General features: G+C 38.0%; 2 protein-coding genes across 2 annotated transcripts; one reads left to right on the forward strand and one right to left on the reverse strand.

Moving 5' to 3' along the window:
- Positions 1–1,391: 1,391 nt before the first annotated feature.
- On the reverse strand, positions 1,392–16,201 carry ccdc9 (coiled-coil domain containing 9). The gene is given in 17 exon segments (XM_046862864.1): positions 1,392–2,721; positions 4,597–4,689; positions 4,794–4,904; positions 5,605–5,860; positions 5,863–6,072; positions 6,189–6,300; positions 7,810–7,933; positions 8,349–8,396; positions 8,566–8,624; positions 8,829–9,010; positions 9,144–9,311; positions 9,399–9,482; positions 9,642–9,962; positions 12,485–12,634; positions 13,276–13,380; positions 15,494–15,557; positions 16,057–16,201. Coding segments are annotated over 16 exon segments (2,031 nt in total). The 5' UTR covers positions 15,497–15,557; positions 16,057–16,201; the 3' UTR covers positions 1,392–2,716.
- Positions 16,202–16,690: 489 nt separating this feature from the next.
- ppm1da (protein phosphatase, Mg2+/Mn2+ dependent, 1Da) lies at positions 16,691–23,320 on the forward strand. The gene is made up of 7 exons (XM_046862865.1): positions 16,691–17,293; positions 20,864–21,092; positions 21,275–21,399; positions 21,546–21,727; positions 21,823–22,059; positions 22,176–22,438; positions 22,896–23,320. The coding sequence occupies exons 1-7, from the start codon at positions 16,837–16,839 to the stop codon at positions 23,008–23,010; spliced, it is 1,608 nt and encodes a 535-aa protein (XP_046718821.1). The 5' UTR covers positions 16,691–16,836; the 3' UTR covers positions 23,011–23,320.
- The last annotated feature ends 2,700 nt before the right edge of the window (positions 23,321–26,020 follow it).

Here is a 26,020-nt window from a genome sequence, read left to right on the forward strand (position 1 = left end):
GAAACGCAGAGGAAGTAAGCGATCCCCATTGCAACCTTAATCCAGACCTTGGTGCTTGACTTGCCCTGATTGATCAACTGATCAGCCGGATAACTCGGTCGCCTGGACGCATTCCTTCTTGGAGCACCTTTTCTGGTTCCCTTCATTGTAGGATAACAGATAAAATCCGTTCCCCTTCTTCCAGAAATGTAAAGTTAGATCTGAGAAGTGTTAAACAGGGGTAGCTTGCTCAGAATTCTCCGTACTTGCTATGGGACAGTTCAGCTCCAGCTTTCCACAGCATCACTCAAGTGCGCGTCCCGGCCAGAGAAAAACACGCGCAATGCCTCCCGTATGTGGGCGGGGTTTGGGGCGGGGTTTGTGCTCCCGGCTCCAATCTTAGGTTTAGGATTTTGGGCACTTCGTCTCTATACACGATAAATAGCGTTGTTAGTAGCAGTTTATTAGCTGGTGGTCTAGCAAAACACCTGCAAATTATTCCCTATTGTAACTAGATGCAATAAAGGCATTAATGGTGACCTACAAGAACACTTCTTATCAAATCTGAGTGATATTTGACCTCCCTGGAAGATTTATATGCATTTGTCTCTTTCCCCAAATTGCAATCTAAAAGAAAGCTATTGATATGTATTTGTTTTTAACGGGAATTGGCCTACACCCAATCTGGTCCGAGCTTGCTCAGGATATATCATTCTCGTTAAACAGGGGTATGGTTTTGACGCCAATACTTTGTTCCCAAATAACTTCTCTAACCTGGAACTTATATCATATTGTATGGTGTTATTATCTAGATGGATATACTTTGATTAATAGATAGATAGATAGATAGATAGATAGATAGATAGATAGATAGATAGATAGATAGATAGATAGATAGATAGATAGATAGATAGATAGATAGATTTTTTACTTTGACCAATACTTTGTTCCCAAATAACTTCTCTAACCTGGAACTTAAATCATACTGCATGGTGGTGTTATCTAGTATATAGATAGATCGATGGATATATCTAGAATCTAGATAGACAGATAGACAGACCGATGCAGGAAGATAAAATCTAAGGAAAAACACGACAGAATAAATCTAGAAAGGTGGAATCTAGAAAGAATAAATCTAGAAAACTAAAATATTTCTAGATAGAAAGGCAGAGAGATACAAAACAGGGAAAAACACGACAGAATAAATCTAGAAAGGTGAAATCCAGAAGTGTGAAATCTAGAAAGAATAAATCTCTAGATTTATCTTCATTTAGAGCATATTCGTGTTAATAAGAACAATGCTGAATAAGTGGTTTGGATAAATGAATGTTCAGTTGGGAGCATTTACATACAAAGCACAATATTTTATATTTAAATAAATTAAAATTAAAAATTAAAGCAGTTCAAAGGAACCATTCATGTAGAGCAAAGCATTTAAGGACAGATATACATTTATTTAAAACCCAAAAAAACCAAAAAAAACCTTCAACGTAAATATCAGACTGTATCATTTAAATGAAAAATAACAAAGGCAAAAGCATTAATACATAATCTTAAAATAATGATTGAGAAAATAGTGTTTCACTGGGGAGAACACTACCACATGTGCACTGCTCAAACACCAACATAGGCAAACCTAGATCTAATTAAAAAAGTAAACACGAGGGGAGTTCATTTGCAGATAGATGCAATACAATTACAAATTTCATGATTTTGCTGCTCTTCAATTATCACATTTTCTTTATCCTTTTTTTTGTTTTAAAATGTTAAAGATAAGGTTTCTAAGTGCAAACATTGAAAGATGACAAGGAGCATTGGAATGTACACCATTTTCTAAAAACTTATTACAATCCATATACTTCTACTAAATTTGCTTGAAGGTAGAAACTCGTGCTTCTAAAGCAGCCTCAATGACCTGAACTGTCTGTTTTTACATCATGAAAAATCCTAAACAAAACTAAACTGGAGAGCATAAAAACAAAAATAAGATTAAAAGCAAGAAATCCAAACCATGATTAGTTCTACTGAAATACACATTCTTTGTTGCCTCAAATGTCCATTATTTTGTTTATCAGACCTAAAGTCATCTACAAAACATGTAAGAAACATCTTTGGTCGTTATACACACACACATACGGTTGGAGACACAAATTATAAATGCAAATATATCTAGCACCTTATTTGCAGGCAAATTACAATCTAAACCATGACCAAAAAAAAATAAAAAAATAAAAAATAAAGAAAATCCAGATCTTTAGAAAGACCTTTGATAATTATAATGCCCCTTTCCATTTTGTTTGCATAGGTATCATGCACAATTACAGCATGCATTTGATCGACACCGTCAAAGACTAAAAGCAGCGTGAAGCGAAAGTAGCATCTTGGAACTAGTTTGAGATGTGAACTCTTACCATATGTTATGTAAACCAGCTCCTGCTCCTAACTTACTTTAATTTATTTGCCTTGCAATATAATGAGCTTCATGATGTTTACAGTGTCAAATAAAGGAGTCTCGTAAATTCCAGTCCTAGATTTTGAAATGCAAGTAGTACTCAGTACTGTGTGCTGAGAGAACACAAAGAAAACCACACAATGAGTTGTTTGGAGATGTGGATAAGTCATCATAGGGCATGGCATCTTCTATCATTTCAGGCAGTGGATATCCATTAGGCTTCATGTCTTCTCACCACCTTTTACCATTCTTTCACAAGATCACAAGTCTTGTAAATACTGCAGTTTACTCTAGAAACAGAAAACAAAGCAAGGCAATAAAGTCATCATGGTGCTTAAAGAGGCTAAACATTCAAACTTCACTTGCACATTTAGGGAAAGGTTACTTAGTGACTTGGTTAACCTTTAGGAACAATTACAAACTTGATTAACCCTTTAAAATGTTACATGTAGAACCTAATAAAACCCTTCATGAGGCTACAAACCTTAAACTTACACAATCCAGCCTTATAAAAACGCTTTAAATAAATGGGCTTCATGGGTTTTGTTTTTTGGAATACAGTGTCTTTTACAACAGCATTGAGATTAATTGTTACAAGTGTGCACTCTTGGTTCTAACCCCTAGAGGCTTATCTGCTTGAAGTACTATAAATTATTTAACACAATTATTCCTTTACTTCAAAAATAACTGGATATCCAGTTATTCACAACATAATGAACACTAACACTATGACTCCATAATAAAACCATTAAGTGGCTGCGTCATGTAAAATGCATCAAAGACAAACGACGAGATATTCTGTCTTCAGGGTTTCCATTACCACCCATCTGCCTGAGAATCCAATATCTCAATTTCCACATAAAGGCTTTTTAGCAATAATTAGAGGTTTCCTGCAATTTCCTTCCCCTTTTAAACAGGCTTAATGCACGTCAGTAATTGGATCTGGGGGAAATATAAAAATGTATTACACTGATCGGTATGTTGACACAATGGCAACAGCCTACATGACTATTGTTGGCTGTCAAGAAAATGTATTTCACTAGTGCCTTGCTTTAAATATATAACTATAGCATGGATTGAATTTAAATTTTAAATTACACTATGTCTGACATGGTATGATGCAGGCTGTTTTAAGAAGAAGATTGATATAATTATGATGAAACAGAGGAAACAATCAGGGCTACACATTCTCTTCAACAGACTGAATTACTTATTTCATTTCAATATAATGAAAAGAAGCATAACATTTATTATTATTTTACAATTTCTACATCTACAAAATAAAAACCTCTAAAACACTTTTACCTGCCTGACCCTAATGATTATATACAATATATAGAAAAATTCATGTCATGGATTTATTTTATGTAGCAGAGACTTATGTAAAAATTATGAATTTTATGCAAACACTGTTTTTGTAGCACGTTTTTAGCTCAGCAGGCATCTGGACTTTAATCCACGGATGTGAACAAAAATTTAACAAGTGAAAACAGATTTTGCTCTGTTTATTCAAGATACAATTGCCGGTAGATGTCTGGAAAGAAATTGAATTGTCTAAAATACATTCTGCCTGACAACCAAGCATCTCTGGCACAGCAACCAATTCAGCCATTCTTTATCCTATCATGCGTTAATGGCACCATGCAATCAAATGAAATGCAGCAAGATGGAATCAGATATTTCTAAATTGACATCTTTCAAATGACCTGACATCACTGATCACTCATTTTAAGCAGATGAAGAAATGCAATTTAAATAAGCAAAGCAAATGTCCATCCAGAGGAAAACAGAGTTGCAATGGACAAAAAAAAAAAGGCCCAGGAAGCAGTGAGTGGAGATGTTAGCAGTGCTCTTGATGAGACTGACAGCCAGTGTGAAGCTGTAGACAAGAACACAAAGTCCCAGTGCAGGGGTGGACTGTCACAACTAGAGGAGCAAAAGGGAGACATTCGCATTTGTCAAGAGAGACAAGCATAGCAGCAGATGCCATCTCACAAGACAGATGGACAGAGGAATAGACAGAGGGGTGAGTTAAGAGACAGGTTGTGACAGAAGGGGAGAAAGAGTGCAGCAGGGCAGGGCGTTGGCGCATGCTCAGATGTCAGCTGAAGTAAGGGAGTTCTTGCGGAAAGCCACTGTTTCAAAGTCTGTAATAAGAACGGCACCTGAGCATGGCTGATCCGTGGACTCATCTGGAGCTGCACTTTCACTTGCAGACTGTTTTAAATCCAGCTCTACATCAGGAACTGCTGTCTTCTCTGATAGAAAAGATTACAGATGCTTAGCAAATAAATAAATCATGTGACTTTTTGGCACTCATTGAGAATAGTTAAAGAAAATGTTTATTTTTATCTGCATTTACCCTCCTGTGTGTTTGAATCCTCCACAGCCTCTGTGGTATTATTGCTGCCAAATTCAGAAGTAGCCTGGTGTGATGATTCTTCCTGGACTGCAGGGGCAACTGAATTTGCTACTAAAAGAAAAATTACTTTTAAGTGATTTATAAACTTCTTAAATTCTTAATCCACCACCTTGGAAATAATTAACAGAAAAAAGTATTATTAAGTAAAAACAAGCAAAAGAAAGTTTTCATTTTGTAATCACCAACTATGCCATTTTTGAAGATACCCTATTTTAAGCCAACATAGACACAAGCTCCTTACCTCATACTAACTGAAATGTAATTTCCACCCCTCTCTATTTACTGCTTTTCTTGAATACTTGATTATTGTCACTGGCTGAATTTTTCTTTTTACAACAACTGAATAAATAATAGCGGTCAATAATAATGTAAAATGTATAATTTAATGGCAGCCATATTACTGAATGTACATATAAAAAGTCATTCAAGACGAATGGTTTGCAAATACTGAAAACTAAATATTATTATAAATGTGCAAATTGGAACTGCCCCATGATTAACCATATTTGTGTTTGTAAATTAGTGTGCCATTGCCTAATTGGCCCATAAAATCTGAGAGGCAATAACACAGGCCATGTCTGTATTCAGTACTAACTCAGTCATTCCACTGGGATTTGTCTTATTAGAACGTTTAAAATGAATCCGATGATGATTGGAGTTTTTATAAAGTTTAAGGTAATCATAAAGCATGGTGAGACTGTAACCATAGCCTCGATCTTCCAACATACAAACTGCAGTGATGTGTGCCTACCAGCAATGCACTGTTTGTCAGACTGCTTGGGTGGGTTCATGTCATTGTTGGTGTGCACCTCCTCCTCTTGGCTCTTGTTCTGAGCTGGACTGCTTTCGTTACTGCTGGGCCTTAAAGGACTCTCACCCAAGCTGCTTTTAGGGGAGAGCATCTCCATCTCTTCTCCCCAGTCTGACACAGGCTGGTGGCCGTCCAGAGGAGAAAAAGGGCTGATAGGCTTTGTGCCCTCCGGGGTACTGAGTGACTCCTGCGGAGTAGAGGGATGTGCACTTTGGGTCTGGGTGTCCTTTGTTCCTTAATACTGGGACTAGATGGTGGAGGGGAGATATGTTTTTTTCCAATGGGTTTATCTTCTTTATCCTCGCATTCAACCACCTCCTCTTCATCATCATCTCCATCACTAGCATCCTCCCACTCTGCATCTTCTTCTTCGTCAGCTAATTTCTCTACAGCAACAGCAATTTGCTTCTAGCAGGACAATAACCAGGAAATTGATTATGGTTAATTTAACTCTCTAAAATCACCTGCATCTTACAAGTATGAATCAATGAAATTACAAACCAATGAGAGCAGGAAGAGCTCACCTTTTCCACTGGAGTTTTGAGTTTATCCTCTTCCTTTGTCTTCTCATTTTCCTGTTCTTCCTTTTTTCCTTTTTCCTCCTCTTTTTCTGCTTCCCACCGGTTATCATGCATGCTTTAGAAAAAAAACATTGACGTGTAGTCAATTGTACACTAAAATTAGTTTCATATTGTTGAAAATGTTTTAAATAGAGATTAGGCAGAGAAAATATAGTTAAGTTGACTCATTAAATATGTACCTGATTAACAATTGCTATAAAAGTAGCAGACGTTTTAGGTCACATGACATTCTTTATCTTTTTAGACTCATCATTTAAACTTGTAGTGCCATTTATTAATGCGGGGCACAAATGGCATGGCTACACTTATATGGAGAAGAAAGATAAAAACAAAACTGTATAAATAATTAAAATACCATCTGTGAAAGGTGATCCTAGTTTATATTATCTTCCTAAAAATGGCACACTTTTAGTTCTTAATTTATAATACATTTACAGCATTTGGAGACTCCCTAATCCAGAGCATCTTACAACTAAGAAGGGGAGGGTTAAGGGCCTTGTTTAAGGGCCCAGCAGTGGCAGCTCGCTGGTGGTATAATATGCAACATAATAAACAATGTAGTGGCACAGATTTGTTATCTGTGTTGAATTACCGTAATTTCCGGACTATAAAGCCCACCCTTGTATAAATTTTACAAATATATTTTTTTTAACATAAATAAGCCGCACCTTGTGTATAAGCCTTTCTACACTGAAACTAATGAACTTTACACAGGCTTTACCGAAAGACAGTGTCTGTTACACGGTGTAACGGTAAAATATGTTGTGGCTCCTTTAAGAGCAGAGTGGCATTTCGGGAACAGCACATCACTGCATTCTTCCGGAATTACTGCGTATGTGTGCGTGTGAGACTGAGGATTATGTGCTCATTATTTTCTGATGCTCATTTCTAAGTTTTTTTGACTAACCCATAACGCTGTTGCCAAGAAAAAAAAAAAGCACGAGTTTTGGAAACCTGTCTGTGCTTATATGATTTCATTTGCAACTGGAGTTAGTGAGCTCTCCCTTCACCCAGACTCAACGCGTTACAACGGCTTGTATCTAAACAGTAGCCGACCAAGAAAGTCATTGTTCACTGTCTTCCTCCTTCCTTTTACAACTACTGTATTTCTCTCGGAAGTTTATCATTTGGCATCGTCGTGCGTTTAAAAATCAACACTGGTGGAAGTTTTTCTCCCGATGCCGTGCAGCTCAGAACACAGGTGAGGTGTGTTTTTTCGTTTCCGTTTGGAAATTTCATTGGTCTAATGTTATGGGGTTCAGTTTTTTGGCTTGAAGTTTGTGAAACCGGGAAAAACCCAGGAAAAATCCATAATTTAGCCGCTTCGTTGTTTAAGCCGCGGGGTTCAAAACGTGGGAAAAAAGTAGCGGCTTATAGTCCGGAAAATACGGTACCTGCTGGAAACCAGTTATTAACTTTACTACTTGTACGTGTGTATTGCATGTCCTATGATTTACAGACATTCACATTTCCCCAATTACAGAAGCAATTAAAGCTTGCAATGCAGGTGGTCCAATTAAAAGTAAGTGATTGCTCTCATAATTGGAAAGAAGGCAGCATCTACCTGTAACTCTTGCCTTGACCCCGACCTTTCCCTTTTCCTCTACCTTCACGGCCAGGCTCTCTGAGTTTACCCTGCCCCAAGAAATCGCCCAACATTGGTGCCTTGGGGGGTTTTCTGTTATCATCTGCAAGAAAAGAAAGTTAAATTAATATCTTAAGGAAGAGATGACGTAGAAGAAGATCCTGAAAGCAATTACACTGCAAACAAGCAGAGAAAAGCACAGACTAGCTGATAGTAACAGATGGACCCTGCAGTCATCATGATCATTGTTTCCACATTCCACACAGAGTTCAGAGTGGGTGAGGGTAAAACAATGAAGAAAAATAAAAACATGCAAATGTGGCCTTGACTTCACATGAGGTTAAGTGATATAATAAAGCAGAGTATTAGCAAAACGGTGCATATGCTGGAGGAGAAAAAAACAAAAACAAAAGAGCCATTACCAAAAATCCTATATTATGATAAACAGGGGAAACTATTGTGATCGGGGTAAAAGAGACACACGCCATACACAGACATGTCCCATGCCACAAGCTGACCTGAAGCCCCACTGCGCTGTTGTGTACGGGCATTACGCCCCCTATCTGCTGAAAGAACACATCATAGTATGTCACCAAACAGCTACAAGAATGAGGGAAAGAGGACTGTCCAAGTATACAGAAAATCTTTAAGCAGCTTCCTGTTTTGACAATTTGTTTTGTACTTGAAATGTTAGCAGCATATGTTTGGGGGTGTATGAAAAAGTGAGAGACTTGCCTCTCCTGCTGCTTGTTTCTGGCATGCCCTCTTCAGCCACAGCTGGGTCCTCGGTGAACCTGTGAAGGCATTGCACGATCACTCATTTTGCCATCATCTCCCTGTCAATAGCTTCATGTCCGCTAAACACGGTCTTAGTATAAACAAAATTCTCTCAATTGCATTAGATTATTAAAGATTACTTGCATGTATCATTATTTGTATAAAAAAATGCAATATAACCCTAGAATTAAAACTGTTAGTATGCAGCTGTATTTTCTTACATTGTGTCTGTTTTCTGGGCATCCCACTCTCGTCTCCATTGACCAGTGGCGTTACGATGACGAGCCAACCTCTCTTCATCTATCTGTGCACGCTCTTTTTTCCAGCGCAGATATTCAGACCGTTCTCTGCCGGTCATCGACAAAGTCATATCCACTGAACATTTCCCGCCAGGCCTCCGATTCTATGATACAATGCAAATGAGTGTGTCACACTACTTTATAAAGTGTGTTATAGTGATTTATTGAAATTTGTTCTGAAAAGCACCAGATAACAAAATCTATCAATTTGTGCTGTAAATGGACTGAATTCCTAACCGTCCACTCTTTCTCAGCCTCAGCTCCAGTTTTAACATTTTCAAAATCTAGTCCACCCCAGTTGCGGACGTGTCTGCGGCTCCCATCTTTACGATCCGCCTCATGAATTGGTCCGCTGCGCCGTGGATCATCCAGAAAATTCCGAATAGGGTTCTTTTCACCATCAGCCTGAACAAACAGATGCAAATTTTCAACCATGTATACTTTCACCCATATTTTATCATAATGTAGGAGCAAGCACTTTAAACTACACACCCTTTGACCTCGCTCATACTCAGCGATCTTCTCCATCTCCTCGTTCATCTTCTCAATGTTCTGCCGTCTCTTCTCTTCCCATTCCTGAGCAAAAGCAAACTTATATAGCTTACATTTTTTAGAATAAGGCAATTTTGTTTTGTTTTAATAGATCACAAGTCATGTGTTATATAAAAGATGTATTTAAAACAGGCCATCCAGTGTCAGAACAAAAAAAAACAAACAAACAAAAAAAACATTCACCTTAGACTTTCTGTCTGAACCAGGGCCAACCTGCTGCTGTTGCTGCTGCTGCTGCATGCTTCCTCTTCCCCCTCTTCCACCTCGTCGCCCTCGGGAGCGTTCACTGTGGAAAAGGTTCTCTCTTCCTCCTCCTCCTCCTCCTCCCATTCCTTCCTCTTCCCGAGGTTCTCTCCTCTCAGAACGGTAAACACCTCCACGCTGACCACCTCTGCTCAGCCGCCCAGATCCTGTCCTGTGCGAGGGCCGGCCAGCAAACCCCTCTTCTGTTTCACACTCACCATGATGTGGTGCTGGCTGCCTATCATTCACCACTCGACTTTCCTATAAATGTGAGAAGAAATCAGAAATCAGACCTGGGGATTATAATTCACTCTTGTAGAACTACATCCCTCTTGTAAGTTTATGTGCTCTTATGTGCAAATCTACCCTCGCCTCATACCAATAATCTGTCCTTACTGGAAATGCTAGTAGTCCTGACTGAACATCTGGACACCCTTGAAACTAACATATCATTATAAAGATTATTTGTTCCATGAAAAACAAAATGCAAATGTAGCTGCTTTTAGTTTGGGAAAAAAAAAAGACAGGTACAACCATTTTAATAAAAAGATCATAAATGGGAATTAACAATAATAAAAAAGTAGAAAGCCTCCGTTTACGCCGCGAAAAATGTAAACGCTCTCATAAAATCAACTCTCAATGTATTGGATAGTACTGAAAGAAGATTCAGGCCAAAGAAAACAACAAAAGTTTCCAAAGCTTGGGATCATTTTAAACTAAAACACTGTACAGTGCGTTTTTGAATGTAGTGTTTAGGTTTTATTATTATTTTGTGTGTATGGACTCTTGTTCCAAGTAACCTTCCTGTCTCAAGATTCAAGATTTTTATTTGTCACAAACATAATTATATGCAGAATAGAGCTGCAACTAACGATTATTTTGATAATCGATTAATAGGATGATTTTTTTTTCTTTGATTAATTAGATTTTACACATTTAATTTTTTTTCTAATTACAAGTATAAAAACTAATTCGAGGTATTTATGTATAAAAGTGTACTTAAACTAAAATAGTTATATTTGTATTATATATTTATTTTTCACATTTTCTTCATTTTAGATCGTAGTAGTTACCTTATTTATTTTTTTTAAGTAATTTGAAATTTATTTATATATTGTATTTATATATTTATAATAGCATTTTGATGTAACGTGGCAATGAAATGCACTAAATGGGTTTAGTTTTTACAGATATTGATGTATGCAATTTCAGCAATAAAATGTGAATTTTTACTAAAAAGGAAATAAATTACTTGTTTATTTTAAGAGACCGGTCTTATTTTTTAAAGATATTTAGCATTGTACTTTAATGAAGAAAATGTACTTCTTATCCAATTAATCGATAAAATAATCAGTAGAATAATCGATAGCTGCTGCCTATAATTTATTTTTACAAAACTTGAGTAAAACAAATGTATTTTCATTAACAAGTGTTTTTTTCAACTACCATATTTTCCGGACTATAAGCCGCTACTTTTTCCCCACTCTTAGAACCCCGCGGCTTAAACAATGAAGCGGCTAATTCATGGATTTTTCCTGGGTTTTTCCAGGTTTTACTAACTTCCAGCCAAAAAACTGAGCCCCATAACATTAGATCAATGAAATTGGCGAAAGGGTTCAGGTGAACCAATGAAACTCTTTATATTAAATCAGATGCGCTCCCACTGAATCGGGCCGCACCACATCATGAATATGGATGAGGTTCCTCTGATGTTTGACCTGCCGCTCACTCGGACTGTCTACAGGAAATGCAAATCATTCGTCACGCTGAAAACAAAAGAGCATGAAAAAAAGCACTTCACCTGTGTTCTGAGCTGCACGGCATCGGGAAAAAAGCTTCACCGATGGTGATTTTTAAACGCACAACGATGCCAAAAGATAAACTCCCGAGAGAAATAGTTGTGAAAGGAAGGAGGAAGACAGTGAACAATGACTTTCTTGGTAGGCTACTGTTTAGATAAAAGCCATGTAACAGACACTGTCTTATGTTAAAGCCTGTGTAAAGTTCATTAGTTTTAATGTAGTTCAAAATAAAAATCTTTGTCAAATTCAGTGGGTGCGGCTTATATATGGGTGCGCTTAAAAATTACGGTACTAGCAAAAAAATACACTCCATTTTAATTTAAAGCTGAATGTTACTCACATAAATTTTTTTTATTAAATAACAATTAGCTACTTTACGTGAACTTGCACATGAGGACAGACTTTACATTTAAGACATGCTCCTTTCTGTGCAATTCCACATCTACATTCATTAAGTTCCATCATATGTCACAGTCCATTCAGAGACGTCTGACCTTCACAGGCCACAGCAGGAGGTCTAATCACCACTGCACAGGCCATCTGTGTACCAGAGTATCTCTACAGGCATTGATTAAAATGCACTACAATCTTCCTTGGCAGACCCCAGGTGGGAAATTAAAATCTCAAGAGCTGTGAAAAAAGGTACAGTGATTCTGGTCAGAATTAATGTTACACTCTTCTGTAGGACACTGAGTGAAATATAGCAATTAAACACAGATGAATATGATGTAACATTGACCTGAATCATTCACTGAGGTATACTTTATATACAGAAATATACAATAGATATACAGTATACATTGCAAAAGTATTAGCCTGCCCTGAAAACAGCCAGAATCTCAAAACTCATGGCCAGGAATACAACATCAAACTCCTAACTCATCTGTTGGATTACTAAAATGTGCATTACTTTCTTGGCAAGACCAAGCTTCTCTATAGACAGTCAGCACTTGTTGTGCCCAGATGCATAGACGGTCTTACCCCGCTGGGTTTAGACAAGTCGACTGTCACAGTCAGGTTCTCCTTTTCAATCTTCCGCCTCTCTGAATCAGGCTCATGAGCGCGAGGTTTGCGGTGGGTTGTCACCGCGATGCCCTCCTGTTCAGCCTTCTTTTTGTCCTCTTGTATTTCCTGATGGCAGGAGGAATAAACAAGACAAAAGTTTACCATTACTCATATTCTAAAAATCTTTCATCATAAAGGACAGTAGAAAGTCTTTATCTTTAAACATGCTCATACAAGATCTACTAACAGGAAACTCCAGTTTAAATGAGGCTGTTTGGATGGCACGCAATCACAAACCTCAAATTAAATTATTGAAACTTTGACAGGAGCCGAGTTCTATAATCAGATATGATGATAAAACAAAAACAAATAAACATTTTTGGGGTCAAACAATTAAGTTGTTTTTTGGCTTAAAAAGAAGCCAAAATCAGGCAAATCACTATTTTTAATTGTGCTTAAAAAAATCTGTCATGTTAAAAGGACTCATGGACATGGACATTCATCTGTGCGGTGAACTGTACAGGAGAGTCCACAAATGAAAACGAGGTGTATTGAGAAGTGGACGCAGATTCCTTTCTCTCTATTCTAATAAGCCTTTTTCTTCCATCTTTGACAAGAAGACCAATCACTCTGGAGCAGACAAAAATTCCAAACAACAGGCCATGTTATTTTCATAAAAAGTTACAACTCATCAAACCACATACCTGGCAAGCACAAGCAGTAAAACAAATAGCAAGTATAGGGAATGCCTGTGTAATGTCTAATACCTGATGTCTTTTCATTAAAGCCTCATTTTTCTTCCGCAGAGCTTCAATACGTCTGTCCAGCTCTGCATCTTTCTCCTCCTTTGTCTTCAGATCTGCTGTGGTAGACTAAAACAAAAAATTATTGAGCCATTTTTATTTACAAACATCTTCAGTAGTTCATTTCACAGAATCTTTTTATTTATTTATTTTATCTAATACGATTTTTCTAGTGCTAGCTTCTTAGCTATAATCCCTGCTTCTACAGAGACCGAGTCAAAATATCTGTAAGATATATAGAGTTTAAGTCTGCATGGAAATGTCTTGTAGAAGCAGACATATCAGAAATGTGACTGCTTAAAAACATGGTGTGGCAAGTCCTATTTAAAGACAATCTTCCATGGACACCGGGAGCCTAAAATCTGCTTTTAATTTAATTTAAGTTTGCATGAAATGCTTACTTTTTACTTTGTGTATTCCACCTGTATTTATTCTAAGCATGCTCTGATTGTCTTTTACATTGACACATTCTAGATATGGTGGTAATGAAACAAACCGGAAAACTTTTCAGCCTGTTTTTGTACATACAGTATCTCACAAAGATTTGTACACCCCTCACATTTCAGCAACCAGATTAGTATTTCTTCTAAAGGGACAATACTATAGAAATAAAAGTTGGATATATTTTATTGTAGTCAATGTGCAGCCTGTACAGCAGTACAGATTTACTGTCCTCTGAAAATAACTCAACATTCAGCCATTATTGTTGAAATAGCTGCCTTGACAAGACCAAACTAATTTTTCATACTGACCACTGGATGTTCCTCATGGCAAAGACTCTTTGAGGATTTGAGAATTAGAATTGTTGCCTAGGCTATAAGAAGATTAGTAAAACTCTGCAACCAAGTAACTGTACAGTGGTCAAAGTCATACAGAGGTTTTCCAAAACAGGTTCCAAAATCAGAACATCTGATCACATGCACATTATCAACTTGTGCTGTTAATATCATGAACAGCAGCTACGCTAATTCCTCTCCACTGCTTCTCTTTCTCTCCCCATCCCGAGACACCCTGAGGTTTGGCCAGCTCCAGTCACATCCCACCTCGTGATGATTACGGACCTTGAAGAAGTAGATGCCGAACTCACAAACATCCCGAACCATCTAGAGACGTACCAGTGCCATTTGGATCCCACATCATGTGTGGAGTTTTGACATTGGACCTCCTGGAGTGTTTAAAGGCTCTGGCATGGAGAAGCTGATGCTGGATCTGTGGTGATCACAAATGCTGAGCTCATAAAACTCAGAGCTACTAACCATATAGACTGTTTAAGACTGCAGAAAGAACATCACTTATAATCTTATACTCCAGTAATCATGTTAGTTCTCACTCTCCAGTGTTCTGTACTGTTGAAAGATTTATGATCAAACTCTTGATGTCACCCAGATGAGGATGGGTTCCCCTTTTGAGTCTGGTTCCTCTCAAGGTTTCTTCCTCATAACATCTAAGGGAGTTTTTCCTTGCCACAGTCGCCACGGCTTGCTCATCAGGGACAAATTCACACCATTCACCTTCACTGTTGATTTGTGTAAAGCTGCTTTGAGACAATGTCTGTTGTGAAAAGCGCTATACAAATAAACTTGACTTGACTTTTCTGAAGCTGGCTCACAAGAAGACAGCTCAAGAGCATGAATTACTGGAACCATGTCCTGTGGCCTGATGAAACTAAGATAAACTTGTTTGGCTCAGATGGAGTCCAGCATGTGTGGCGACGCCCCGGTGTGAAAACTGTGTCTTGTCTACAGTCAAGCATGGTGGTGGTAGCATCATGATCTGGGGCTGCATGAGTGCTGCTGATACTGGGGAACTGTGGTTCATTGAGGGAAACATGGATTCCAACATGAACTGTGACATTCCGAAGCACCATGTGTAACATCCAGCAGCACTGTGATGTCATTATTGAGGAGTGGAAGAGGATCTCAGCAACAACCTGTGCAGCTCTGTACTGCTATACAAGCTGCAGATTGACTACTCAATATACCCAAGTTTCATTTATAGTATTGTCCATTGAATAATAAAATGGTTGCTGATACAAGATAAGATAAACCTTTATTCATCCCACAGTGGGGACATTTCTGAAAAGTATGTTAGGGGTGTACTCACTTTTCTGAGATACTGTATATCTGCACCTGCATTTACTAAATGTGCTTCATGTTAAATAATTTACCAAGCAAAAGCTTACCATGGCTGGAAGCCTGTCCTTACACAAAAACACTGCAGGAGTTTCAAGCTTTCAGAGCAGGGATCTAAAGAATCCACCAAACCAAACACAAACACACACACACACACACACACACACACACACACACATATATAAGAAAATGCATGGCATTTGAAAACATATACTACACACTACTGCACAGACCAACATCTTTTCAATTCAGTTAAAAAATGAACCTGTACTGAGACTCCAGTGACGAGTAAAGAGGAGATTAAGGCCTGTACTGGAGCAACGTGCGTTTGTGTCTTCTCTCTTCAGAAAAACCTTCTAGAGCTACTCCGATATCGTGAATATTATGATATTCTATATATATTTATGTTTAAAGGTTCACGCTTTTGAAAACAATGGACCGCTGTGGCGCTGAAACCCTTTCCTAATCACTCACACTACTTCAACACGAGCCCTAACCCACTGCTAGCATAACGGCTAATTAGCAATGCTATGAGTAGCAGTCAGCTGAGCAGCGAACAACCAACTGAACCTCAGCTTAAAACCCGAAATAATAACATGTTATATTATTTTACCTGAGCGATTACAATAAGCCGCCAAACGTGAATAGGAGAGAGTCTGGCTTTTACAGCTAAAGAAACTGTCAAAAGAGTCTCCACCAATTACTTCCGGTGAACACAGCATCTACTTCCTGACAACGAACCAAACGTCCCATAGAGCAACTGGACATATCAAAATAAAAGTCAATTAATACAAAATACTTGGGATCTATTGTGGTTGTAAAACAAGACGAATATGTCTTAAATTAAATATTTAATTATTCATATTTCATGGATCATTCGGTACTGGGGCGCACAGAAAGAATAAAAATATTTTTATTTGTGATTTTAATATTATTGACTTATGCATATTTTAAATGATCAATTCCACTGTGCCAAATTTCAGCGATGGTTTCAGTGTCCCCCCCACCCCCGAGTCCATAAATGAAGCTCAGACTGATTCTGCATGATGGTGAGCTGGACTTACATTTTCATTTTATACATAATTAGTAAACGAATTCTATAAAATGTAAAATAGTGATATAATATGATATGCACATTATTGTGTTTAGTTATGTGCGTGACCACCCTGCTCATTTTAGTGTACAAACTGCGACATTGTCGGTTGGGACTTTTATTTTCTCGCACTTCCGGATAAAAAAAAAAAAAAACGACCCCCGTCCATGATGTCACAGTTTTCCGAGCATGCCTACAAAGGTCGAAAATAAACAAAGAGCCGAGTCGAGCTTTGCGCCGTTTTCACTGTAAAATCGTCTGTGGTGTACGCGTGTGTGTTTGTGTGCTGTGCGGTCTATCATGGAGAACGTGTTTTCGTGTCGATCGAGCGTTTATTTGGATCAAGGAGGCAGAAAGTACATGGAGGATTTCGTCCAGATTAAGCAGGATGATGAGCCGAGCGAGGACGAGCTGAACGCCGCCGCCGAGACGGAAGTGGAGAGCGCGCGCGTCCCGCTCGGAACCGCGCCCGCGGAACGGCCCGAGGGCTCGCGGATCTCGCCGGCGAGTTGCGGCGCCGCTGCCTCTTCGTCGGCCCAGAGCGCGGAGGCTGACGGCGACCGTCCCTCGCGGGCCGTGGCTTTCTACGCTGTGTTCGACGGGCACGGCGGCCCCGACGCGGCGCGCTACGCCCAGACACATCTCTGGGATCTGATTAAAAAACAAAGAGGTTTCTGGTCCACAGACGACGAAGAGGTTTGCGCAGCCATACGGAAGGGATTCATCGCCTGCCACCATGCCATGTGGAAGAAACTGCGTAAGTGAGCCCGTGTTCTTTTTTGTTGTGAGCATCCATCAGCACGACCACAGCTTTACGATAGAATCACAATGTGATTCCCTTTAATATTTTACACACAACGCCTTCAATTCAGATTTGCTATGAACAGTTTTGCACTCTTTCCATTCAAGAAATTCAATAAAGAAATTGTATTTGTATACTATAGTATTCAATACAAATAAAATCTGAGTGCATCCATACATCATATTCTATTCTATTCCTTTTTTTTAGCACACCTGTACAATCCCCAATTACAAATTGTCTTATTTTGTTTATTTGTATATACATTTGCACATTATTTTCACATATATGTATATTTTTTATTAGTTGATTTCTCTGTGTACTGCAAGCATCTGTCACCAAAGCCAATTTCTTGTATGTGCATAGCTGGCAATTAATCTCTTTCTGATTCAGCTTCATGAAAAAACCTCCACCCTGAAACTCCTTAATTGTCTCAATGATAAACTGCAAGGGAGATGTTTAGTCCTCTTCATTTATTCATTGATCCTTATTTCCGTGAAATCTTTTGCATAGTCAAATATAATAACAGCTGCCGAAAACAAGAGAGTGTTTTTTGCTCACTCATCATTTTCCCACCAACTTCCCATGTGGTCCTAATGAGAAATCCGATGTAGAGACAATGCTGGACTCCAAGAATACAGTACAGCTGTGTTATGCAGTTGTTCAGAGTCATGGCAGAAATTTGGCTTGACCAGTCAGGGATCTCTGAAATGATGCGTGCAGTGCTGTAGAGGATGGGATTAACAGGACGATTGAAGCTTTGGAACATGGGCTGTTTGATCAGAATGTACAGATGAGGAGGTTAGAAGTCTTGCCAGATTACAGGACTAAAGTGCTGCCGCATCAGTCCTTTTATTTAGAAGTTTTTAAAGTGAGAAGAAAAAACACAGTCTCCATGTTTGCCTTTTGTTCAGATAGCTAGACATCTGACTGATGTATGTTTACCTCTTCAAAACATTGATTTGTGTAATCAATAAAATTGATTTAACAGGTGAAAATATATCTAAGTCTATTGATCTATAGCATATAATTGTGCAACTCATTTAATGGTAAGAATTGCCACTTTGTTTACTGTTCATGCTGTAGGCAGCCATGTTCATTTCATGTCATTTGTTGAACTCTTGAGTATGGAAGTCTCCTTGGTTCCCAAGTAGGAATTCTTAAGTTTAAGGCATTTCCTTTGGCTTTTCCTGCACAGAATAGTAAGGACCTCTAGTCAATTTCCATTACTGTCAGTATGTAATCCAATGGTTTTGTGGATAATGTTAGGAACCTTGAACCAAAATGAAAAGCAGAAAGTTGTTTGTTTTATAATTTCAGACTTAAGTCAGTGAGTAACTTAGTCAACTCTAATCATTTTTCATTAGACAGTCAGTGAGGAATGTAGGAACATGATACTGTTAGTGAGTTCAATTAAAAAGAGGATAAAGAAGTGTGTTTTTTTATTTTATTTTTATGCTAGTGTATCAGATCCCATGTGATCAATCAGTCGACACTTCAAGCTCAGAAATGGGCTACTTTGCATATTTATTTAAAAGTCTTGGTTGTTTGCATATGAAAACAGGTAACATGATGCTTGAAATAGAAGGGTTTTATAATAGATTATAACTTCTTGGAGAAATGTGTCCTCTTTGTTCATGGTACCACAATCAGACCGTTTATGTGTTTACAAAATAGAGTCATACCAACTGAAACAATGATTATAATTAGAGTGGAAAAGTCACAAGGGAAACAGGGAGAGGCGGAACAACTCGCTTTTATTACCTGTAAATATAACTAAGGAGAGAATGTAAAATGAAGAAGAAAGGAAAGCACAGGTGGGACAAACGACATCAGATTACTTTAGCTTGCACATGCACAATTTGGTCAGGCTTCACACACTAGTGATGAGTCAGCGTCTCTCTTTTTCTTTCTCTGTCTTGCCCTCTTTCTTTTTAAATGTAGAAAGTAAATGGTATTAAGTCACTAATTCGACAGCACTCATCCTGATCTTTGTAGTTTAGTAGCAATGGCTATCAGCATTAATGATTTTTACATATGACACATGAATACAAGAAAAAAAAGATCCAGAGACTTTTAACATAACATCTTGAAATAAGAATACAGTTAAAGTGTCTTAAAACACCCAACAGTGTAGAATTAACATGGAATCATTAAGTATAAAATTTGTAAATTTCACAGCTGAACCTATATGATCCATATATGAATAGATTATTCATTTACAGTGTGCATAAAAAAAATCAACCTTTTCTTTAGAGCTTGTACTGATGAACGACACTGATATAATGCATGATATACATACAAAACTTTAAACTTTCAGCATGCACACAGCAGAAATTCAAATACATTTTAGTTCTGTTGAAAACAGTAGCCCAGGCAACAGCATTCATAATGTTAAACAGAAATCAGTTTAGTACAGACATCACGATTTTAACTATGTGCTTTATTATAGTATAATAACAACATTTCAGGGTATGTTTTTAGGAAATAAGGCTGTCAGTCCATTTTTTTAAATAATAAACTAACTATGGATGATATTACAATTAGCTATGATGCAACATCGTTCAACTGTACATTTATCAGGTACACTTAACATTTTATGATAAACTCGCAGACCTTCTGTACACAAAGCTGGAAAGATGCGAGAACCAATGAATTAAATACTAGGTATGAACTATTATTAAAAAAAACATTTAGGCATATTTAATAAACAAATCTTAAAAGTAAAATCTATAAGGATATAATGTATGATTTTGGGTTATTTCAGGATATAACAGCTTACTACATTGAACTTATCGAACGAATCTGGTTTGATTTAATGCTACCTATGAAGATCTAGTTCCTACATAAATCACAACACACTGGATCTCAAGTGTTTTAAACATATCGCCTAATGACACATTTAGAAGCATTTAATCATTTATTACTCAATGTGATGTGCGATTGCTTTGTAGAGAGGGCAAGAATGATGACTGAGCAAAGTCAAACGAAAAAAGGTGCAAACCTGATCAATTTAAAATCTGAACAAAGTGCACCGTTTCTTATTTCTATGTCAATATTAGGAGCATATCACAGAGGATCTATTTGTCAAATCGACAATAAATTACTTACAAAAAATTAAGATTTGAATGTCACAATGTAATGTCTTGTAAAATTCAGTTGCTGAGGTTTATATCATCATGTGCCTTATGTCTTCATTGGAAGTCCATTAAACAGAAGAAGTAAGCAAGTTTTTGGTATAAGGGTGTGGCTACATCATCATTGTAAACCATTACATTTTGAATGTATAAATAATGACTTCCTTTTTTACTTGAACAATCATGAGAAAATAAACCAACTAATGGCAAATTTTCATTTATAGCTACCAGGATGTTAGAAGATTATTATAGAAAAGAGATTTTAATTACAGATATCACCCAGAGAAATTAACAATGTAGGAAAGGATGCACAGATCAATGTACGGATTTAGTCATTTACATTTTTTTTATTGAATAATGCTGAATTGGTTGTGCCGTATGCTTCCTGCAGCAGAGTGGCCGAGGACCGCAACTGGCCTTCCTAGCACATCTGGAACAACCGCAAGTGTCGTTGTAATTCGCCGTGATCGTGTGTATGTGGCTCATGTTGGAGACTCGGCTGTGGTTTTGGGAGTGCAGGACAGTCCCAATGATGAGGTTCTTCGAGCAGAAGAAATCACACAAGATCACAAACCTGAGCTACCCAAAGAGAGGAAAAGAATTGAGGGACTGGGAGGGAGGTGAGTCTCTCACACACACACACACACACACACACACACACACACACACACACACACACCTGCACTCTTTTGCTTTGCTGATATAAATAGTTTATTGTAAGAAATATGTGGGGGGAAATAAGAAGGCTATAAATGTTGCTGTAAAAACATTTTTTGTTGACCTTTTTTCTTAACTGTTTCAGCGTGATTAAAAAATCTGGGGTGAATCGAGTGGTATGGAAAAGACCCAGGCTCACTCACAATGGACCAGTCAGAAGGAGCACGGTCATTGATCAGATTCCTTTCCTTGCAGTAGCTCGAGCTTTAGGTGAGTTAAATATTACTAAATAACTGGATCCCCTGGTTCTCCTTCTATCATGATTAAAAAAAAAAAAGCTTGAAGCTGGAAAAAAAAGATGAAAAGCTTTTGTAAACATTTCGAAACACTGAACCAGGCCATGTATGTTTTTCCAGGTGATCTATGGAGTTATGACTTCTACAGTGGAGAGTTTGTAGTTTCGCCCGAGCCCGACACTGCTGTTATTAAACTTGACCTAAAACGGCACCGCTACATCATCCTGGGCAGCGATGGCCTTTGGAACATGGTTTCACCACAAGAAGCAGTATCCATGTGTGAGGAGACTGATAGGGCCAAGGTGAGATTATTTATTAGCAGAATATGATTTATTTGTGTTAAATCTGTTGTTTTTTTTTTAAAAAAGGATTGTTTTCAAGTCTTTGTACTCCACAGACTAAATGCCACAGGACAAGGCAAAATGTTTGCAGTGCTCAGGAGCTGGTAAACCAGGCCCTTCAAAGATGGAGTCAGCGCCTGCTTCGTGCTGACAACACGAGCGCTATAGTCATTTGTCTGGAGCCAAAGGGGGCATTTTCTGAACCTTTGCCTCCATATGAAGTTGTGTACAATCTACAAGGAGCAAAGTCATGCTCTACTACAGAGTCTCCATCCAGCACACCACACATCCAGGTTTGTATCACTTCTGGAACACTTTCAGTAGTCCTTGTGGTCGAGTCACTTGATATTAGGCACACCATGTATTTAAAGTCTAAATTACATCTTTGAAATGCATTTGTTTTTTGAAGGGGGCAGATGTGTCTTTTTCTGGCTGTGAACTGAAATCCTTGGACCAACATCAAAATACTGATGGTGGGACGAGCGGCTCTGAAATAACAAAGTCTGACTTTCCAAGCAAAGACCTCAGCGATAGAAGGTTGATGAGTGGCAAGAATAGTGACATAGTGCACACTGGCAAACGGATGTTGGAGGATCTTTCCATCCCGGCAGGAAAGAGGGCACGCCGTAGTCTTCCCCACAGCCACGCTTCCTCGTGCACTACTCGTCGGAGGTACAGCGAGCGTCCGTCTCTAAGACGTGGGAGCAAAAATCAAAAGCAGTCCAACAAAGTACAAGGTCTATTACAGGAGCATGGAAATGCTACTGTATGTGTTTGCTAACATTCGTCTTGTACGTGGGTTTTTTTGACATACTTGTGTTGGACGGTCACAAACTCGGGTTCACTACTTATAAGCTACTGAGGATCCAGACTCAAAAGTTAGAGGGTAAAAATGTAACAAATTGATTTTACGACTAAAGCAGGCATGACTATGAAATATAGTGTACTGATTTTCATTGGACATATTGTGACAAACCTGTCATGTTCCAATTTTTTTTAAGGGTTGTGTAAAATAATGGAGGATCTGTTAAAAAAATGCCCCAAATTTCTGTGTTGCTTGTCACCTTCTCTCTAGTGTTTATGCTCAATCTTACACATTTTTTTGCCTTGTATGTTCCTTGGGGCTCAGACACTTTATGTTGAAGAATTCCTGCCGTCTTCCATTCGTCGCAGTGGAAGGATCGTGTGAACAATTCAACAGAAGAACACATATCTTCCGGGAAGATATTTCTCCTCGCCGATGACCTGTACATATTCCAAAGAACAATTTTAATGAGTGACAATTTACTTTGAGCTATTCAATAGTCTATGTATTTTTATACACTTTGGTTTACAGAACAAAGGAAGGCACACTTTCAAGAAGCAAGAAATATATACACATCAAAGTTGAAGCTTTTAAACACATAGCATTACCCAGCATCTCATTTCCTGTTTAATGTTTGTTTTGTTGGGTTTATTTTTAAAGTTGTTTTTTCCCCTATCTGTGAGACTTTCATGTGCAACTTAAGGTGCTGCTATGTTTAACCAGGTAAATAAAAAACTTGATAAACTAAATTAAAATGTGTTGACTTGCCACCCAAAGTCTTGAGGTATATACAAGTAGTACAAGGTTTCCAAAGTGACCAGCAATAATCTTAATTAACAGAATAAGATCCTTAGCACAGATGATATGTTCAAGATATAACTAAATCTCTAGCATTAGTCTCATTAGCAAGCTAACTGTCATTATCTGCTAGCTAACATAGTTTGTACCAGGTAGGGAACTATTATCATACTCTAGTAGCTCTAGTGTTGGCTACACAACTAACAATAGCCACTGGCTTTTAGCTAGCGTCATCTTCTTAACAATAGTCATACTTTTATCATGTAACGTAATCTTAAGAGGAAATTGGGACAGCGTAGTTCCCATTCAAGCTATGTGAGGTTTTATCATTCTAATTGTAAAGTATTAAAATATTCTAGAAACTTGGGTAAAAAAAAAAATAGCTCTTAGTCGTAGTCTAGCTCTTAGTCTCATTTATTACAATGAAAGATTCATAAACACTTCTAATAAAAATGATGACATACTTCATTGTTTTTAAAATGTTTTATTAATATTATTATTGTTTTCTCTTCTTTGACTGCCTTAAGTTTGTTTATGCCATGAAAATAAAAGGTGCATTTGGGGTTTAATAAAACTCCATGAAGCACAGAGGTCACTTTAAATTAAGTAAGTAAGATTGGATCATTTGGAACAGAAATTTATTCAGATAAACTCTGATTGAATGATTTGATTGATGTATATGTGTGTGATGTCTCTAATTTGCAATTATATTGTGTATTGCTCTCTCTATTGCATCTGTTACATTAACCCTTGTGCTTTAATGTAGTTTATACTTATTAAAAATTGAGCTATTTTGCCATAGTGTTATAAGCCAGGTTTATGCTTTTCATATAACATTTTCCCAGAATTCTTTTTTTATTGTGGCCAGCACATACTGCTGTTGTTTTTTAATTCTTTTTTTCCCTTATATTTCTTTAAAGTATCCTCTCTTTCTTATAGCACCAAGCATCAAAGCTCTTTCAACATTTTCTGTATTTGTTCTTCAACTTCCATACAACCCCTCCCCTTTTTTCTGATGACCCAATGGTGGCACAATATGCAGGCCTTGTACATTTTGGCAGTATGCAAATGTGCATAACAAATACTTTTTTAAAATGATAAAAAAAAAAAAAACAATATGGCCACTTAAATAAATTCTAGCCATGGAAAGCCTAACTGACTTGAAGAGATACAATTCATGATTGATTGCATGGATTCACATGAACATTGAAAAGCCTATTATGCAGGAAAATATTCTGAAGATTGTCTTTAAACACTGGGCCAAGGTTTTGTTCATATAATTGTTATTCACGAGCAAGTCCAATCAAGCAGCAATTTTGACTCTCAATACTACTCTGTAAGTGGATATTTTTAATGATTAAGTAATCCTAAGATTTCACAAGTCAAGTCAAGAGGCTTTTATTGTCATTTCTACTATACACAGTGGTACACAGTACACAGTAAAAATGAGACAACGTTTCTCCAGAACCCTGGTGCTACACTAAACAACAACAAACAAAACAACATAGAGCTACAACACAGGCTACATAAAGTGCATCGAGTGCAACCTGGTGCAAACAGTGCAGACAGACAGTGCAGACAGATGACACAGGACAAGACATAAAACCCTATATAGCGCCGACCAGTAAACCTACTGTATACTTGATTATACAGTACTGTACAAGAAAACTGTAAAAAAAAACCTATACAAAATAAAAAAACTAGTCTTGTTGTGGCGGCCCGAATGCTTCGGAACCGTTTTCCTGATGGTAGGAGTGTAAAAAGTGTGTGTGAGGGGTGTGTGTGATCGTCCACAATGCTGTGTGCTTTGCGGATGCATCGTGTAGTGTAAATGTCCATGATAGAGTGGAGAGAGATTCCGATGATCTTCTCAGCTGTCCTCACTATCCTCTGTAGGGACTTGCGGTCCGAGACGGTGCAGTTCCCAAACCAGGCAGTGATGCAGCTGCTCAGGATGCTCTCAATGGTCCCTCTGTAGAACATGGACAGGATGGGGGGAGGGAGGTGGGTTTTCCTCAGCCTTCTCAGAAAGTAGAGACGCTGCTGGGCTTTCTTGGTGATGGAGCTGGTGTTAAGTGACCAGGTGAGGTTGTCTGCCAGATGAACACCAAGGAATTTGGTGCTCTTGACAATCTCCACTGAGGATCCATCAATAATCAGTGGAGATTGGTCGCTCTGTGCTCTCCTGAAGTCCACAACCATCTCTTTCGTTTTGTCCACGTTCAGAGACAGGTTGTTTGCTCCACACCAGGCAGTTAGCCGTTGCACCTCTTCTCTATATGCTGACTCGTCGTTCTTGCTGATTAGACCCACCACGGTCGTGTCATCAGCGAACTTGATGATGTGGTTCGAGCTGTGCATTGCTACACAGTCGTGAGTCTGTGTGAGTCTGTGATTTTTGTAGTATCTTAAAAAATTTGGTGTTGCTTTAGTAAAGTATGAAGTTCACCAATTATCAAAATATGCTACCACTATTAAGAGAGCTATCGCCATCAAGCTTGTCATAATGAGTCTATTTATGTGTGTGAAAAGAAGCATCTACTATCTACTGTGAATCTACTGACCATTTAACAAATGTGACAGCGCTGACTACAATTTATAACAATTTGATCATATATTTAATATATGCAAAACCTACTCATGTGAATTAT

This window comes from Silurus meridionalis, chromosome 12 (genome assembly GCF_014805685.1).
Source record: "Silurus meridionalis isolate SWU-2019-XX chromosome 12, ASM1480568v1, whole genome shotgun sequence".
Taxonomy (NCBI): Eukaryota; Metazoa; Chordata; class Actinopteri; order Siluriformes; family Siluridae; genus Silurus; species Silurus meridionalis.

What these genes read in the sequence shown, in the direction of transcription:
- ppm1da (XM_046862865.1), top strand. Translation starts at nt 16,837, where the DNA reads ATGGAGAACGTGTTTTCGTGTCGATCGAGCGTTTATTTGGATCAAGGA. An exon ending in AGGAGACTGATAGGGCCAAG is followed by an intron (nt 21,728 to 21,822) that starts GTGAGATTATTT and finishes TGTACTCCACAG; the next exon opens with ACTAAATGCCACAGGACAAG. An exon ending in TCGTGCACTACTCGTCGGAG is followed by an intron (nt 22,439 to 22,895) that starts GTACAGCGAGCG and finishes CTTGGGGCTCAG; the next exon opens with ACACTTTATGTTGAAGAATT.